The sequence below is a fragment of the Dendrobates tinctorius genome, unplaced genomic scaffold (genome assembly GCF_039654945.1).
Source record: "Dendrobates tinctorius isolate UK_male_01 unplaced genomic scaffold, ASM3965494v1 ptg000059l, whole genome shotgun sequence".
NCBI lineage: Eukaryota > Metazoa > Chordata > Amphibia > Anura > Dendrobatidae > Dendrobates > Dendrobates tinctorius.
Genome location: NW_027361727.1, coordinates 15,651,981 through 15,669,297, shown reverse-complemented (window position 1 = coordinate 15,669,297; position 17,317 = coordinate 15,651,981). Strand labels below are relative to the sequence as shown.

Here is a 17,317-nt window from a genome sequence, read left to right as displayed (position 1 = left end):
GGTTGGATCGTAAACAGACAACACAACGCCTAGAATTCTTAGGGATGATAATCAACACCTGCCACTCGAGGGTCTTTCTCCCAGAAAGAAAGTGGATTACCTTCCAGCAGGGAATTTGCTCTCTGTTAAAATTCCGACTTCTATCCTTTCACTCTGCCGTGAGAGTCCTGGGGAGGATGGTGGCAGCCTCAGAGGCAATACCCTTTGACCTGTTCCGTTCCAGGATACTGCAGAGGAACATCTTCCTTCAGTGGGACATTTCCATCTCTTCGCTGGATCGCCCCTTCCTCCCTTCCATTCAGACCAGGGAGTCCTTCAAGTGGTGGCTGACCTCCCCCCTCGTTCATCTGGGATGGCCTTTTCCCCCGTCCACTGGCAGGTGTTAACTACAGATGCCAGTCTCCTGGGCTGGGGTGCGGTATTCCGTCACCTGACGGTCCAGGGACGATGGTCAAGACGAGAATCCTCACTATCAGTCAACATTCTAGAAGTGAGGGCTGTCTTTCTAGCACTCCTACATTGTGTCATGCGGGATCAGGACAGATAAAAGCACAGGTAATCTTTTTTTTTTTTTTTTTCTCAAGCTGTGCTTAGGCTGGTTTCACATTTGCGTTTTTTTTCGCGGTAAATTAGCGCTAAATAGCGCATGCGTTTTTTTTCCTATACTTTGCATGGGATGCGCTTATGTGCGCATACACATGCGTTTGTACGCGTTTTACCGCGCATGCGTTTTTTTGCGGTATGCGCTCGGGCGCACAAAATGCAACTTGTTGCATTTTTTGTGCGTCCGATTTGCCTCAAAAAAACGCATGCGCGCGCAATGCGTTTTTTTACAGCAAGACACCCATTATAAGTCTATGGTGAGCATATGTGCGCATTGGCATGCTTATGTATGCGTTTTTTTGCACATGCGTTTTTTTTTTTACCATTAGTTTAGACAATGGAATTTAGGGGTTTGGGTAAAGTTAGGGTTAGTTAAGGGGGTTTAGGGTTAGGGTTAGGGTCAGGGTTAGGGTTAGGGTTAGGGTCAGGGTTAGGGTTAGGTATGGTTTGGTTAAGGGTTAGGGTCAGGGTTAGGGTTAGGGTTAGGGTCAGGGTTAGGGTTAAGTATGGTTTGGTTAAGGGTTAGGGTCAAGGTTAGGGTTAGGGTTAGGGTCAGGGTTAGGGTTAGGGTTAAGTATGGTTTGGTTAAGGGTTAGGGTCAGGGTTAGGGTTAGGGTTAGGGTTAGGGTCAGGGTTAGGGTTAGGGTTAAGGTTAAGTATGGTTTGGTTAAGGGTTAGGGTCAGGGTTAGGGTTAGGGTTAGGGTTAGGGTCAGGGTTAGGGTTAGGGTTAAGTATGGTTTGGTTAAGGGTTAGGGTCAGGGTTAGGGTTAGGGTTAGGGTTAGGGTCAGGGTTAGGGTTAGGGTTAAGTATGGTTTGGTTAAGGGTTAGGGTCAGGGTCAGGGTTAGGGTTAGGGTTAGGGTTAAGTATGGTTTGGTTAAGGGTTAGGGTTAGGGTTAAGGTTAAGTATGGTTTGGTTAAGGGTTAGGGTCAGGGTTAGGGTTAGGGTCAGGGTTAGGGTTAGGGTCAGGGTTAGGGTTAGGGTCAGGGTTAGGGTCAGGGTTAGGGTTAAGTATGGTTTGGTTAAGGGTTAGGGTTAGGGTCAGGGTTAGGGTTAGGGTTAGGGTCAAGGTTAGGGTTAGGGTTAGGGTCAGGGTTAGGGTCAGGGTTAGGGTTAAGTATGGTTTGGTTAAGGGTTAGGGTTAGGGTCAGGGTTAGGGTTAAGTATGGTTTGGTTAAGGGTTAGGGTTAGGGTCAGGGTTAGGGTTAGGGTTAGGGTCAGGGTTAGGGTTAGTAAAGTCATGGTTTGGGTTAGTGTGAGTGGCCACCTAATGTTGGAAAAAAACGCAAACGCGGTAAAAACGCACTAAAAACGTATACAAACGCTTAAAAACGCTGCGTTTTTTTCATGCATGCTCATAAAAATGCTTGAAAAAAAACGCAGCAGTTGTATGCTTTTGTATGCGTTTTTCAATGCGTTTTTTTGCGGGAAAAACGCGCTGCAAAAAAAAGCAAGTGTGAAACAGGCCTTAGAGATGTTTTTGCCCCCCCGGTGGCCATTTGGATTATTGCACTGTGGTGTCGTTTGTTCTAAGTTTTCCCCTGGTGGTGGTGAGCGTCATTGCACTCTGTTTCTTTAGTTAAGTGCACATTTATAAGGCAGGTGTGGCTCTGCTATAAAAGAGTCACAGGTGTTGCAATCAGGGTGGTGATAGTATTCATTTCAACCATCCTTGGTGGAGGAAGGAGCTGTAGAACGTTCCTTACAGCACTGTCTTAGCCCTGGTGTGGAAGGAGTCATAGGGGATTTCCTTGTAGCTCTGACAGAGCTTGGTGGCAGCGTTTCAGGAGGAGACCTGCATTCTGGTGGTGGACTCTGTTGCCAGGAGCAAGTGCAACGGAGTAAAGCTAAGTGGTGTTCCCCTGTTTGTGTTTTTCCTTCGTGTGTATTAGTACAGTGGTGGGGCCAGTGCCTGCACCACCCAGCTCCCTAGCAAGGGATAGGTGTAGAGTGTGCTAGGGCGACAGGTTTTCTGAGCGGCGCCCGGTGCGGAACCGGCATAGGGAACGTTAGGAGCGTTAGGGCCACTGACTCGTGAGTGCATGAGGTCTCCACGTCCCCTTTCACTATCACAGGGCCCTCCATTATAACTGTTTTCCCTCCCCCTTTTCTTGTTGTTTACAGTTACTGGCCTGCGGGCCGTGTCACACAGGACTGTATCACGTGCTGCGTCTTGTTGTTTACAGTTACTGGCCTGCGGGTGGCGTCACACAGGACTGTATCACGTGCCGCGTCTTGTTATTTACAATTACCGGCCTGCGGGTCGCGTCACACAGGACGGGTCCACGTGACATTATCACCAACCTACAACTTTTTTTTTCTCTGATGAGCCATGGACTCAGTTCAGACCTTTGCCCAAATCCTGCAGACCCTTACTAATGAGATTAGGGGGCTGCGCGGAGGGTATGTGCGGCAGCTTCGGCTGTTGGTGGGCTCTGGGGGCTTGGTTCAGGAACAGGCTCAGTCAGAACCCAAGATATCCCTCCCTGACAGATTTTCTGGAGGGAGAGATCAATTCTTGGTATTCCAGCAAGCCTGTAAATTGTATTTCAGGCTGCGCCCTCGTTCATCAGGGAGTGAGGAGCAATAGGTGGGAATCATTATGTCCCTTCTTAAAGGGGATCCTCAATCCTGGGCCTTCTCCCTACCGGACGATTCTCCATCATTGGTGTCCGTGGACGAGTTTTTTGCGGCTTTGGCGCTTGTGTATGGGGATCCTGATGGCGTCGCCCTGGCGGAATCTCGGATCCGTAGGTGTAAACAGGGAGCCCGGGTTGCTGAGGAGTACTGCTCAGAGTTTAGGAGATGGGCCACTAACACTCAGTGGAATGACCCTGCACTTAGGAGTCAATCTGTGCAGGGTTTGTCTCCAAAGTTGCAGGATACTCTGGTGCAGTACGCCGCCCCCCAGGTCGCTGGAGGCCGCCATGTCCCTTGCCATCCGGGTGGATAGACGCCTCAGGGAAAGACATATACAAAAAGTACCCCATGATGTCCTCGCTAGGGAGGAGGACCCACCAGTGCGGACGGAGGAACCCAGACAGCTCGGTGTTGTTGAGACAAAAAAGGGGGTGTCTGCGGCTCATCGTGGTGGGGGGGTATGCCTTTCCTGTGGGAAGCCTGGCCAGTTTATGAGAGCCTGCCCAGTTCATGTCAAGTCTCCAGACGAACCTATTCAAGTAGGTGTAGCTAGTTTGTATTCGGAGCTGCCTACGGTTCGGGGAGTGGTGTCGGCATGTTTGTACTGTGGGCAGACTGGTCATGTCCTGAAGGCTTGCCCATTGTGCGCCAGATTATCTGTGCCATCTGAGAAGCCGCATTCCCCTGGTCGCTTGGAGGGAGGCGACCAGGGAGTATACATTTCCTCCAGTTTGCCCTCCCAAAGTACCATGTCAGCAGAGGTCTTGGCTGGCGGGGTACCGGAGGTGATACCGGTGCTTGTGGACAGCGGAGCAGGAATCAGTCTGGTGGATGCTCACTTTGTCCAGACTCATGGTCTGAGGTGTAGGACGCTAGCCCAGCCTGTAAGCGTCCAGGCCATAAACTCTGTTCCACTGAGCCAGGGGAGCTTGACCAAGGTCGTAGTGAATATCCATCTGCGTATAGGACATCATGAGGAGTCCTTATCGTGCTACGTCTTGGAGGGAATGCCAGTACCTATTGTTTTAGGCCTTCCTTGGCTGAAAAGACACAACCCGGTAATAGTTTGGCGGGCGAGGGAAGTGGTCAGCTGGGGGCACTCGTGTAAGGGCTGCTGCCTAGGAACTACTGTCTTTGCCGCCTCTCTTCAACGGACCCCTTCCTCTCCGGTGAGAGCAGCAGATGTGCTGCAGGAGAGTAGGGGCAAGTCTCAACCCTCGCCATTTTCCAACTCTGGGAGGCGCAGACCTCGTGGTGGAAGGGGTTGGAGGGTGGTGTACCCCTTGGTGAAGTGCGGGGGTGTGAGTGTGCTGACACAGGGGAACGCCTCTGTTGTCAATCCCAGAAAGAGTTCTCCAAATAGTGACAAACAAACGAGTGGCAATAAACGTTCAGGTCCGGACCTGTGTGTGAACGAGCGTGTATGGGTGGCCACCAAAAACATCCAGTGGAAGTATGCTGTGGAGTGTTGCCAGCTTATACCAAACATACACATACACAACTCGTTCCACAGGTCGGCGCTTCGGAGATGTGTGTTGCCTCCAGAACAACCGTTGCCAATACCAGCGGGCTCATTTGTCATCAACCTGACGTACAGGTAGTTGCTGGGGTGAACTCTGGGTCTGGGCGTCCCTGCTGTAGGTGGTTCCCTGATGGGGAGTGGTCTTGAGGGTCCAGAGGCCGCTCATTTAGGGGAGGGTACTGTTATGATCCATGCGGGATCAGGACAGATAAAAGCACAGGTAACCTTTTTTTTTTCTCAAGCTGTGCTTAGAGATGCTTTTGCCCCTGGTGGCCATTTGGATTATTGCACTGTGGTGTCGTTTGTTCTAAGTTTGCCCCCGGTGGTGGTGAGCGTCATTGCACTCTGTTTCTTTAGTTAAGTGCACATTTATAATGCAGGTGTGATTGCTGGCTCTGCTATAAAAGAGTTGGGTCGCCCTCCCAGGGCTGTGGGGTACTCGGTATCGGGCCGGCGTCAGTGGGATGTGTCACAGCAGCGGTGACCCGGTCCGTGTCCCTGGGCACCCAAGTAATGGTGGAATGTGCTGTAGTTTAAGTGGAATGGAATAGTTTGTGACGCCACCTGTGGTGTTCGGCAAGGGAGGTGTTAAGACGACGCTGCAGACAGATCCTCTGGGACAGATGGCAGGATGCAGCAGTGATGGTATAGCCCTCCACAGGCAGGGCTGATGTCCCAGGGCAGTGTAGTTGTAATGGTTGTGGAAAGGCGCAGGCAGTGTAAAGGATGGTACCCAGTTGTAGCGGTGCTGAATGGGTTGGCGCGAGAATGAATGGAGGACACCGAGGCTTGCAGTTCCAAAGCTTTACTCAGTCTGCGGTACACAAGGGTGCCTGCCTCCAGGCCGTGTACTCCGGGTCAGAGACTCAGCCAACCTCCAGGCCAGATGGAAAGCTCCTCTCCAACACTCCTCCAACATGTACCTTTCCTGAACGACTCCTCTATTGCGCCTTAAGGTGTGAAGATCTCCAGTACCGTGGTACTCTGGAATTCCTCCTGTCAGATGTTCCTAACAACTCTACTCGTATGGCAGACAGCTGTAGCCTCTCTTGGGGACTCTCTTCTCTGGAGTCCTGGCTCTCTATTCAATTGCTGTTGTGCCCCAAGTCTTAGTTGGGAGTAGTGCATTTACAGCCAACTACTCCACCGGTGTCTGCTGCAGAACCATAAGTGTCCATACAACCTCGGGGATCGGGCCCCGGCCTTGCGCTGAGAACCTATAGGCAGGGTTCCTCTTCCAACCCACATCTCCTCTCTGTTCTCCTACTCCTTCGTTCCGTACTGATCCTTCTCTCTCTTATGGAAGCTTAGTTTGCAGTTCTACATCTTTCTCCTTCTGTTCCTTTCCCGTGCAAGCTGGCTCAGATCACTGAGGCAGCTGCAGCACTCCTTCCTCCATCCCTTCTTCCAGGGATCCCCACTCCTCCCGAGTGGCTTCCTTCCCGACTGACCTTCTGTCAGACTGACCCCAGACTGTCCTGTAATTCTAAACCTTCCCACTCTTTTATATAGCTCAACTCCACCCACCTCCCAGCACATCCAGTGTTCCATGCAGGAAACCACCAGAGGTGCTCTGCTACTCTCTACGCACTGAGCCGCAATGTGGTTGTGCAGAACTACCCTGTTGTGTGGGGTGCGAGTGTTGGAGCATGGAAAGGAGTTCCCACCTTACCTGGACCTACACCTTAGGAGAAGGTGCAGTACCTCTGTGGCGACTGAGCCTCAGGGGCGCCACATACCCCCCCATTAAACACAGCACGTCCGCGGGCTGCAAGACAACAAAGTTGACAGTACAGGAACATACAAAATTTTATATTGCTGCATAAACAATTCTTATACTAAACTTCCTAGTATAGGAGGTACTTATTCTTGAACGTTACAAACAATTATTTAACTATCTAAATTTCAAGTCAAAAAGTGCAATTTTTCATTCTAAGTGCCATTGTCTGTGACTCACTATCACTTCAGTATTATTCAGCTTTCCTTCTCTAGTACACGTTTATTTTTCTCTCTTCTAGACGCAAGACGCTGACCGCAAATACCTGGTCCGTCACCTGTCATGTTCAATTCTTTATTCTTAATTTTCTATCAAAACATTTCTCACTCTACCTAAAAGCCATTTCTCTATTACTAATACTCTTATAAAACACATTATCAAATACTTTACAGTAAAACATTCAACAATTATTCTTGTAAGTGCTGGACACCGCTCCCAGCCGGGATCTCTTGCAGTGTCCTTTGAGGTAGACATCATCTTCGCAAAGTGTCCTTATATAAAATCTTGACATCATCTTCGCAAAGTGTCCTTATGTAAAACCAAGAGAGGGCGCCTAAAGAGGCGCAAACTATTTACAAGTAAGAGTTTTTGGATCACTCCAAGTTCATGATCACTGTAGTTCAAATGGGAGGACGCTGCCAATCAAAAACTAGGCAACAACTGGAAAAAGCATGATAAACAAAAATAAGGCACAACTGGTGCAACAAACCCTCCTGGGTCACGAGAGTTACTGTAAATTCTTAATGCTTGTCCCCTCCTGGGGTTCTGGAAGCTTGGGTACCGCTACCAGATGTGGTATCTTCATTCTGATTCTGGTTTCTGGCTATAGGGCACTGAAGCTGTGGCCAACGGAAGCCATGATGCATCTCAATGCCCATCAACTGTTCCTCCTCAATAGGTGATTCCATTGCTCTGGTACGAGGCTTAGCACCGAGAGATTCCGCAGCTTGTCGGCGCTGATAAGCATCTATACGAGGGTTCGGCCGCCAGGGGATCCCAAGGTCACTATCCCAAAGTGACTGAGACTCATCTATTCCCCGAAGATTTTGAATCACGTGCACCTGTTCCAGCCATACCCTCCTCAGTAGGGACCTCTTCCACTGCCCCATCTCTGACTGACTAGCGCCCCCAGCGGACTCTTCCTACTGCCCCATTTCAAGTTGCCGCAAACCCGCCTCAGACAACGTGAATTCGGAGGTCAACCCATTAGGAGGGCTGGGGTAGATACCTGGTGCCTCCTGGCGGTGTGGCCTCTGCTCCGGCGCAGGCATGATGGCAATGGGCGCCTCCCGGTGGGACACCGGGGACGGCGGTGGAGCTAATGGCAGCTCCGGCTCCGCATGGGTCGCTGGCGGGACCTGCGCAGCCGCGTCAGGTCCGGGCAGGAGCTTCTCTTCCTCCGCTTCAGCTCCCTGGGCTGTGTACAACTCCTCCGATATCAGCGGCAAAGAGGGGACAGAGTACGCTGCCGGTGGCATGGTAGCGGCTCCAGGCTCCACAGAGTCTGCCGGGAGAGGGTCCGGTGCAGCAGCGGCGGGTACCGGTGTCGCGGGTACCGCAAGTGTAGACCCCTCCTGGGCGCGCTGCAGATTCAATGTCCACAATGCTTCCTGCCTCAGTTGCAGGCGGCACGTCAGCTGGGCAATTTTGTCCTCCAGTTGCTGGCGGTTCATTTCCAAGATCGGGTTGGAGCCTTCAGCCATGGCGCCAGGGAGATCCGTTTCCCCGCGCTCCGCAGGCCTCCTTCCCTCACTTTCCAAAATGGCATTCTGGCGTTCTTCCTGCCTCGGCCCCTTTCCCGCCACTGGCTTCTTCTGCCCCTCCTTCTGGGGGCGGCGTCTTCTTCCAGCGCCTCCATACCAAGCCAGTATACAAACCCCTCGGGGGGTGGGCCATGTTGCTGTCACATAGTAATTCAGGCAGGGGAGGCCCAGGACTCTTCACGGTCTTTTCTTAGGACCTCCTATCTCTTCACGCCCTTCTTCTCCGCGCCAGCGGCCATTTCTAATGTCGATTTTACAGTCCATCAAATCAGGTCTTCTGCACATTTTCAAAAGTATAAAGTCCAATAAATCTCAGGCACACAGAACCCGATGGCATCGGGTCTCATCATCCTATTCGTGACGCCAAGTTGGGTCACCCTCCCAGGGCTGTGGGGTACTCGGTACCGGGCCGGTGTCAGTGGGATGTGTCACAGCAGCGGTGACCCGGTCCGTGGCCCTGGGCGCCCAAGTAATGGTGGAATGTGCTGTAGTTTAAGTGGAATGGAATAGTTCGTGATGCCACCTGTGGTGTTCGGCAAGGGAGGTGTTAAGACGACGCTGCAGACAGATCCTCTGGGACAGATGGCAGGATGCAGCAGTGATGGTATAGTCCTCCACAGGCAGGGCTGATGTCCCAGGGCAGTGTAGTTGTAATGGTTGTGGAAAGGCGCAGGCAGTGTAAAGGATGGTACCCAGTTGTAGTGGTGCTGAATGGGTTGGCGCGAGAATGAATGGAGGACACCTAGGCTTGCCGTTCCAAAGCTTTATTCACAGTCTGCGGTACACAAGAGTGTCTGCCTCCGGGCCGTGTCCTCTGGGTCAGAGACTCAGCCAACCTCCAGGCCAGATGGAAAGCTCCTCTCCAACACTCTGCCAACATGTACCTTTCCTGAACGACTCCTCTATTGCGCCTTAAGATGTGAAGGTCTCCAGTACCGTGGTACTCTGGAATTCCTCCTGTCAGATGTTCCTAACAACTCTACTCGTATGGCAGACAGCTGTAGCCTCTCTCGGGAACTCCCTTCTCCGGAGTCCTGGCTCTCTATTCAATTGCTGTTGTGCCCCAAGTCTTAGTTGGGAGTAGTGCATTTACAGCCAACTACTCCACCGGTGTCTGCTGCAGAACCATAAGTGTCCATACAACCTCGGGGACCGGGCCCCGGCCTTGCGCTGAGAACCTATAGGCAGGGTTCCTCTTCCAACCCATGTCTCCTCTCTGTTCTCCTACTCCTTCGTTCCGTACTGATCCTTCTCTCGCTTATGGAAGCTTAGGTTGCAGTTCTACGTCTTTCTCCTTCTGTTCCTTTCCCGTGCCAGCTGGCTCAGATCACTGAGGCAGCTGCAGCAGTCCTTCCTCCATCCCTTCTTCCAGGGATCCCCACTCCTCCCGAGTGGCTTCCTTCCCGACTGACCTTCTGTCAGACTGACCTCAGACTGTCCTGTAATTCTAAACCTTCCCACTCTTTTATATAGCTCAACTCCACCCACCTCCCAGCACATCCAGTGTTCCATGCAGGGAACCACCAGAGGTGCTCTGCTACTCTCTACGCACTGAGCCACAATGTGGTTGTGCAGAACTACCCTGTTGTGTGGGGTGCGAGTGTTGGAGTGTGGAAAGGAGTTCCCACCTTACCTGGATGGTGGGGCACTACACCTTAGGAGAAGGTGCAGTACGTCTGTGGCGACTGAGCCTCAGGGGCGCCACAGAGTCACAGGTGATGCAATCAGGGTGGTGATAGTATTCATATCAACCATCCTTGGTGGATGAAGGAGCTGGAGAACGCTCCTTGCAGCACTGTCTTAGCCCTGGTGTGGAAGGAGTCATAGGGGATTTCCTTGTAGCTCTGACAGAGCTTGATGGCAGCGTTTCAGGAGGAGACTTGCATTCTGGTGGTGGACTCTGTTGCCAGGAGCAAGTGCAACGGAGTAAAGCCAAGTGGTGTTCCCCTGTTTGTGTTTTCCCTTCGTGTGTATTAGTACAGCGGTGGGGCCAATGCCTGCGCTACCCAGCTCCCTAGCAAGGGATAGGTGTAGGGTGTGCTAGGGCGACAGGTATCCTGAGCAGCGCCCGGTGCGGAACCGGCATAGGGAACGTTAGGAGCGTTGGGGACACTGACTCAGGGGGTGCAGGAGGTCTCCACGTCCCCTTTCCCTATCGCAGGGCCCTCTGTTGTAACTGTTTTCCCTCCCCCTTGTCTTGTTGTTTACAGTTACCGGCCTGCGGGCCGTGTCACACAGGACGGGTCCACGTGACACATTGGGAAAGATACCTCAACAACCAGCCAGTCCGGATTCAAACGGACAATGCCACAGCGGTGACATACATCAATCACCAAGGGGGAACCAGAAATCGCAATTCTGTCAATTTCGGCAGTTTACATTCCCGGCACAGACAACACGGCCATTGACTTCCTCAGTCGGGAGGGGCTCGCAACAGGAGAATGGTCCTTACATCAGGACATGTTCTGTCAGATATGCCGGCTATGGGGGACTCCAGACGTTGAACTTCTGGCGTCGCGACAGAACAGAAGGGTCCAACAGTTTGTCTCAAGATACCGCGATCCTCTAGCAATAAGGGTCGACACGCTGGTCATTCCCTGGGCACAGTTCAGACTCCCTTACCTGTTCCCTCCCCTTCCTCTCCTGCCCAGACTGCTAAAGAGGATCAAGGCGGATGGGTGCCGGTCTTATTGATCACCCTGTACTAGCCCAGGAGGGCCTGGTTCGCAGAAATTAACAATCTTCTCGCAGGCACCCCCTGGAGACTCCCCGACAGACCAGATCTCCTGGCTCAGGGGCCGTTTTACCACCCGAATTCTCGGTTACTCAATTTGACGGCATGGCCGTTGAAACCACGATACTGAGAGCAGCGGGATTTTCGGACTGAGTCATTAATACAATGATCCAGGCTAGGAAGCCATCCTCTTCCAGGGTCCATTATCGAGCCTGGAAGGCCTATTTTAGCTGGTGTGAGTCTAATAAAATCACACCTATGCCTTATTCCCTACCATCTGTCCTAACTTTTCTTCAGGCAGGGTTAGATGCCGGTCTGGCTCTAAGTTCTTTGAAAGGCCAGGTATCTGCTCTCTCTATTCTTTTTCAAATGTTGCAAAAAAAAGGGGGGGAGACAAAAGCGCAATAGGGTCTTATCCACGTTACAAAGGACAGTATATCTTGAAATATGCTCACCTGGTTAGGATGAGATAAGAGCGTGTAGGTAGCGGCTGCTGCAGATCCACAGGTCTTCAGTGACCAGAAGAAATGATAGATCCAAGGGAGGTTCGTAGCTATATTCCGCGCTGCCGCTTTAGACAAATTCCAGGAGAGTGCTGTATACCACTTGGTATTTCCTGATGAAGGGGGCATGAGACCCCTGAAACGCATAGAATAAAACCACTGCAATCATACAGTACTCTCCTGGAATTTGCCTAAAGCGGCAGCGCGGAATATAGCTACGAACCTCCCTTGGATCTATCTATTCTTTTTCAAAGAAATTTGGCCTCCCGCTTATAGGTTAAGACCTTTCTGCAAGAGGTGGCACATGCAGCCCCTCCTTAAAGATCTCCAGTGGCTCCATGGGATCTTAACTTGGTCTTGGAAGCCTTGACAGATTCACCCTTTGAACCCCTCCAGGAAGCTCCCATGTCTTTGTTGTCCGGGAAGGTGGTATTTCTCGTAGCCATCATCTGCATTAGGCGGGTTTCAGAATTAGCGACATTATCCTGTCGCCCTCCATTTTTAATTATGCACCAGGACAAGGTTGTTTTGCGGCCTCCTCCTAACTTTCTTCCCAAGGTGGTATTGGCCTTTCACCTGAACGAGGATATAATCCTTCAGTCATTTTATCACTCTCCAACCCTTCCTCTGGAGCGTTCTTTGAATAATCTAGACCTGGTCAGGGCGATAAGGGTCAATCTGGCCAGTACCACTCCCTTCAGGAAGGCAGACTCGCTCTTTGTTATCCCCAATGGGGTGAGAAGAGGCCTGCCAGCCTCTAAGGCAACAATTGCCCGCTGGATCAGAATGGCAATTCTGGAAGCCTACCGGGTGAAGGACAGGGTGTTCCCTGCTGGGGTCATGTACCATTGAACCTGGGCGGTGGGCGCCTCCTGGGCGGTACACAATAGGGCATCAGCCATGCAGTTGTGCAAGGCAGCCACATGGTCGTCCGTGTGTACATTTTCAAGGTTCTATAAGGTCCATACCTATGCTTCAGTGGACGCCAGCCTAGGCAGAAGAATCTTGCAAGCGGCACTGGTGAGATCTCCGACCTGAAGGAAGTTTCTGTCTTCTCCCACCCCAGGGACTGCTTTTGGACGTCCCACAGTACCTGTGTCCCCCAATGAGACGAAAGAGAAAACAGGATTTTGGTTGCTTACCGTAAAATCTGTTTCTCAGAGTCTTCATTGGGGGACACAGCGCCCTCCCATGATTTTATTACGTGTAATGAATATATGATGACTTGCATGATAATGTCTCCTCCTACTGCTTTTTCACTAACTGATTGTCCTACAGCCGGTCGGAGGGGTGTATACTGCAGAGGCGGAGTTAAAAAATTTTTCATGGCATAGTGTCAACCTCCTAGTGACAGCAGCACACACCCACGGTTCCTGTGTCCCCCAATGAAGACTCTGGAAAACAGATTTTACGGTAAGCAACAAAAATCCTGTTTTATTTTGACTGCACAATGGACGCTATAAAAGACGAAACTGAAAAAAAATTGGTGGAATTGCATTTTTTTTTTACTATTATACCTATTTTTTTTTTCTATTTTTCCGTACAGTATATGAAAAATTGATTGGTTTCATTCAAGTTGTTCTGCAAAAAAAAAAAAGCCCTCATACTGCTTAGGTCTACGGAAAAATAAAAAAAAAAAAGCTATGCCTCTTGGAGAGAAAATGAAAAATGCAAAAATGAAAATTTTCCTTTAAAGGAGGTTGAACTGAAAATTTGCATTGGGTTCTTTGTGCATTTTAATAGGAGGACCATATCTATGGTTTGCATCCATAAATTAGGTACATAGACGCTAAATGATTCTTCTAACACTAAGATGTCTGTGATTTCTGTGCAGCTACAATGCCCGGTCATATTATGAGAGGATTCCTGAGCTCAGGCAAGTGATTGATCAGCTTAATTCAGGATATTTCTCCCCAAAACAACCTGACCTCTTCAAGGACATTGTCAACATGTTGATGAATCATGACAGGTACCAATTTTTCTTTCTTTCGCTCTGTCTCTTCTCTCGCACTTCATATTTTCCTCTCGTCTTTCCTGCTCTTCACATTTTATTCCCTTTTTTCCTCCGCCGGTTCTTCCAGCTTTCTCCTATCTCCCTGCTCACAAATATTCGCTTATTCTCTTCAGGTTCAAAGTGTTTGCAGATTATGAAGATTATATCAGATGTCAAGAATCTGTCAGCGCTCTTTACAAGGTGAACTGTCATGGTCCAGACTGTCACAGTGACACACATTGCGCAGAGATAACTGGATGACACATGGATGGATATGCTTCCATAAGCGCCCTGCAGCAGTGCGGGAGCAATAAAATCCTACAGCTGTTAAAGGAGCTTGTAGCAGTGACAGCTTTTCACATATGCAAATGGATCTGGACATCATCAAAGTTGAAATATTAGAGAGAACCCCAATACTAATCCTGTTATAAGGCAATGGAATATATATATATTCCATACATATATTCCATACATATATATATGTATATATATATATATATATATATATATATATATTAGTGGTTCAATTTAATTAATTTGCACTGGGTTTCTGTCTGCAATCTTCATTCTTTTCCTCATTTTTAGACCCACTGACTTGCAGTTTGATCCATGTCTCATCTTTTTATCTTGTGGGAGCATTTCTCTCAGTAATATAGGCTGCATGTGAGATGGTCCCTACCGGTAATACAGACTGGATGTTAGTTCTGTGTGTCTCAAGGGTGTCGATTCTCCCCGCTTCACTCCTCTAGACTGACAGGTCTCTTTTTTATGCGTTTAACACCTATAAAAGAGAGTAATAGCATAAGCTGTGGACTACTGAATAAGCCAACTGAAAATATAAAGAACCATAATAACATCTCCACAAATCCAGCACAGGAATGAAATAATAAAATAATCTTTACTGAAAATAAAGTGGACAAGACATATTAATTAAAACCACATAGGATAAAACAGACAAGATAAAATAAATGGAGGTGGACAAATACCGTGCAAAAGTTATGACGTAAATATATAGGAATGACTGATACAGAAAAAATAATTAGATAGAAAATCCTATTGATCAAAGAGTGACCCAGAAAAAACCTTGTTAATGAGCAAAAACTGCTAGGCTCTTGATATCCCTATCTATAAAACTAGTAGTAGTAAAAAAGTGCAGAGTGCAAGTGTATGAATGTATACATACAATAAATAAAGTGCCAGCGCATACATTTTCAGACCCACCAATATAAAATTTGCAGTTTGATATGTTTATCTTGCGGGAGCATTTCTCCCAGTACTATAGGCTGGGTGCGAGATTGTCCCTCCGAGTAATATGGGCTGGATGTCAGTTCTGTGTGTTTCCAGGGTGCTGGTTCTCCCGGCTTCATTCCTTTAGACTGATGGGTCTCTATTTCTTTGTTCATAAGGAGAGATCTGCCAGTCTAGGGGAGCAGAGCAGGGAAAGGCCGCCAGAGACCAGCTTCAGACTTGTCCTAGATGCATTTTCTCTGGCTGTTTTTACGGAGTACATTTTCGCTGAAACACAGCATTTGAGAGTAAAACATACATGACTGTAATAATGCAGCTAGTGTCTGATTCATGTTGGCCATAATTTGGGCAGCTTTTATCAGGAGACAGGTTCCCTTTTATCTAGATGATGTGTACTTTATGACTTGCATGATCTGATTTAACTTCTGATACATCACTTCATTTTCCAGCTTTTTGCTAACTTTTTTTTTCTCTCTCCTATGCAGAACACCAAAGAATGGACTCGTAAGGTGATTCACAACATTGCTGGCTCAGGAAAGTTCTCCAGTGACAGGACAATTTCTCAGTACGCCCGGGAAATATGGGGTGTCGAGCCCAGCACCTTAAAAATTCCTCCACCTGATGTTCCGCGCGAATAACTTCCTTCCAGTTATCGGATGCCCCGCAATGTCATACTGTTCCTTTTCAGACCCCCTTACTCAAATCCAATCCCAAAATATGGAAAGCATAAATAAGCTTTCCTTCCATTTTAGGTAAATGCCACCTCATACTGAAGTACCAACCATTCTGTACCCTCATTTTGGGGTCTTCTGCATCTGGATGTGATGGGTTATAGCTGAGTTTTCCAGTTACCAATAAATTAGAAAAATGTAAAAATATCCTATTTATAATAATTGTAATAGGCGCAGTACCGGAAGCCAGATAGACCCTCACTATCACCTGCACACACGGTCAAAGTATACGTAAGGGTGAGCTAATAATGACTTACGATGAATTTTTGGATAGCAGTTTGAAATGTCTTATTTAATAAAGTTGTAGGATAATCCTGCTCTGTGTCGGAAATCATCTAACATGGTGGAGAAATAAAAACCCTCTCCATCTCTCCTGCTCCTTCCTGCCCACTCCCCTGTCCTTCTCCTCTCTCTTTCTCGCCTTATCAGTCTGACACAGGCCTGCCCTCCCCTTCCCTTTGGGACTAAAGTGTATATCCGATTCTGGCTCTTTATTTTTCTATTTCAGTCAACATGAAGGACATCAATTAACCAACTTTTGTTTTTCCGAGTCTCAAACACCATACAATAACTTCCATTAGTTTTCATCTTTCCAAAACATTGATACCAGGTTGGTGCGCAGATAAGTGTTGATGATTGATAACTGGCCAGTCGATGATCAAGAAAAAATGCGTAAAATGCAATAAAGTCATTAAATATGATTTTTTTTCTGGGATATTAACAAATTACATCCACCTGCGGGATTCCTACAGGAAGGGAATTATTGTAAGGATTGTGCTCTGTATCCTCCGTTGGCACATGCACCATGTGTTCATGTGCTCCACGTCTTGTCAATTTTGGTTCATGTTGGACTAGATGGTCTGCCGTTTTTTTCGACAGTTGTGATGTCACGACCATTGAGAGGGAGTTCCAGTTCTTCCAATGGTTATGACATCACGGCCATTGAGAGCCAATTCAGGTTCTTCAGATAGTTGGACAATCGCGACCAATGTGAAGCTATTTCGGTTCTTTCAATAGTTCTGATGGCACGACCATTTACAGCCTGTTCTAGTTCTTTTGATGGTTGTGATGTCAAAACCATTGAGAGCTTATTCAGGGTCTTTTGATGGTTGTTATGTCTTGACCATTGAGAGCCTACTCTGGATCTTCCAACGATTGTGATTTCACGACCATTGAGAACCTATTCTGGTTCTTTTGATGGTTGTTACGTCATGACCATTGAGAGTCTATTCTGGTTCTTCCAATGATTGTGATGTCACGACCATTGAGAACCTATTCCGGTTCTTTAGATGGTTGTGATGGCACGACCATTGAGAGCCTTTTCCAGTTCTTCTGATGGTTGTGATGTCACGCCCATTGAGAGCCTATTCCGATTCTTCCAATGGTTGTGATGGCATGACCATTGAGAGCCTTTTCCAGTTCTTCTGATGGTTGTGATGTCACGCCCATTGAGAGCCTATTCCGATTCTTCCAATGGTTGTGATGTCACGACCATTGAGAGCCTGTCCCGGTTGTGATGTCACGACCATTGAGAAGCCTATTCCAGATCTTCTGATGGTTGTGATGTTACGCCCATTGAGAGCCTATTCCGGTTCTTCCAATGGTTGTGAGGTCACGACCATTGAGAGCCTGTCCCAGTTCTTCTGATGATTGTGATGTCACAACCATCGAGAGCCTATTCCGATTCTTCCAATGGTTGTGATGTCACGACCATTGAGAGCCTGTCCCGGTTGTGATGTCACGACCATTGAGAAGCCTATTCCAGTTCTTCTGATGGTTGTGATGTTACGCCCATTGAGAGC

General features: G+C 48.6%; 1 protein-coding gene across 1 annotated transcript in view; it reads left to right on the top strand.

The window, feature by feature from the left end:
* PYGM (glycogen phosphorylase, muscle associated) overlaps positions 1–16,216 on the top strand; it is a 75,034-nt gene extending 58,818 nt beyond the window's left edge. The window contains exons 18-20 of the mRNA XM_073578446.1: positions 13,378–13,512; positions 13,671–13,737; positions 15,270–16,216. Coding sequence (XP_073434547.1) covers positions 13,378–13,512; positions 13,671–13,737; positions 15,270–15,422 — 355 coding nt within the window. The 3' untranslated portion in view covers positions 15,423–16,216. The remainder of the gene's footprint in view (positions 1–13,377; positions 13,513–13,670; positions 13,738–15,269) is intronic.
* Positions 16,217–17,317: the final 1,101 nt, after the last annotated feature.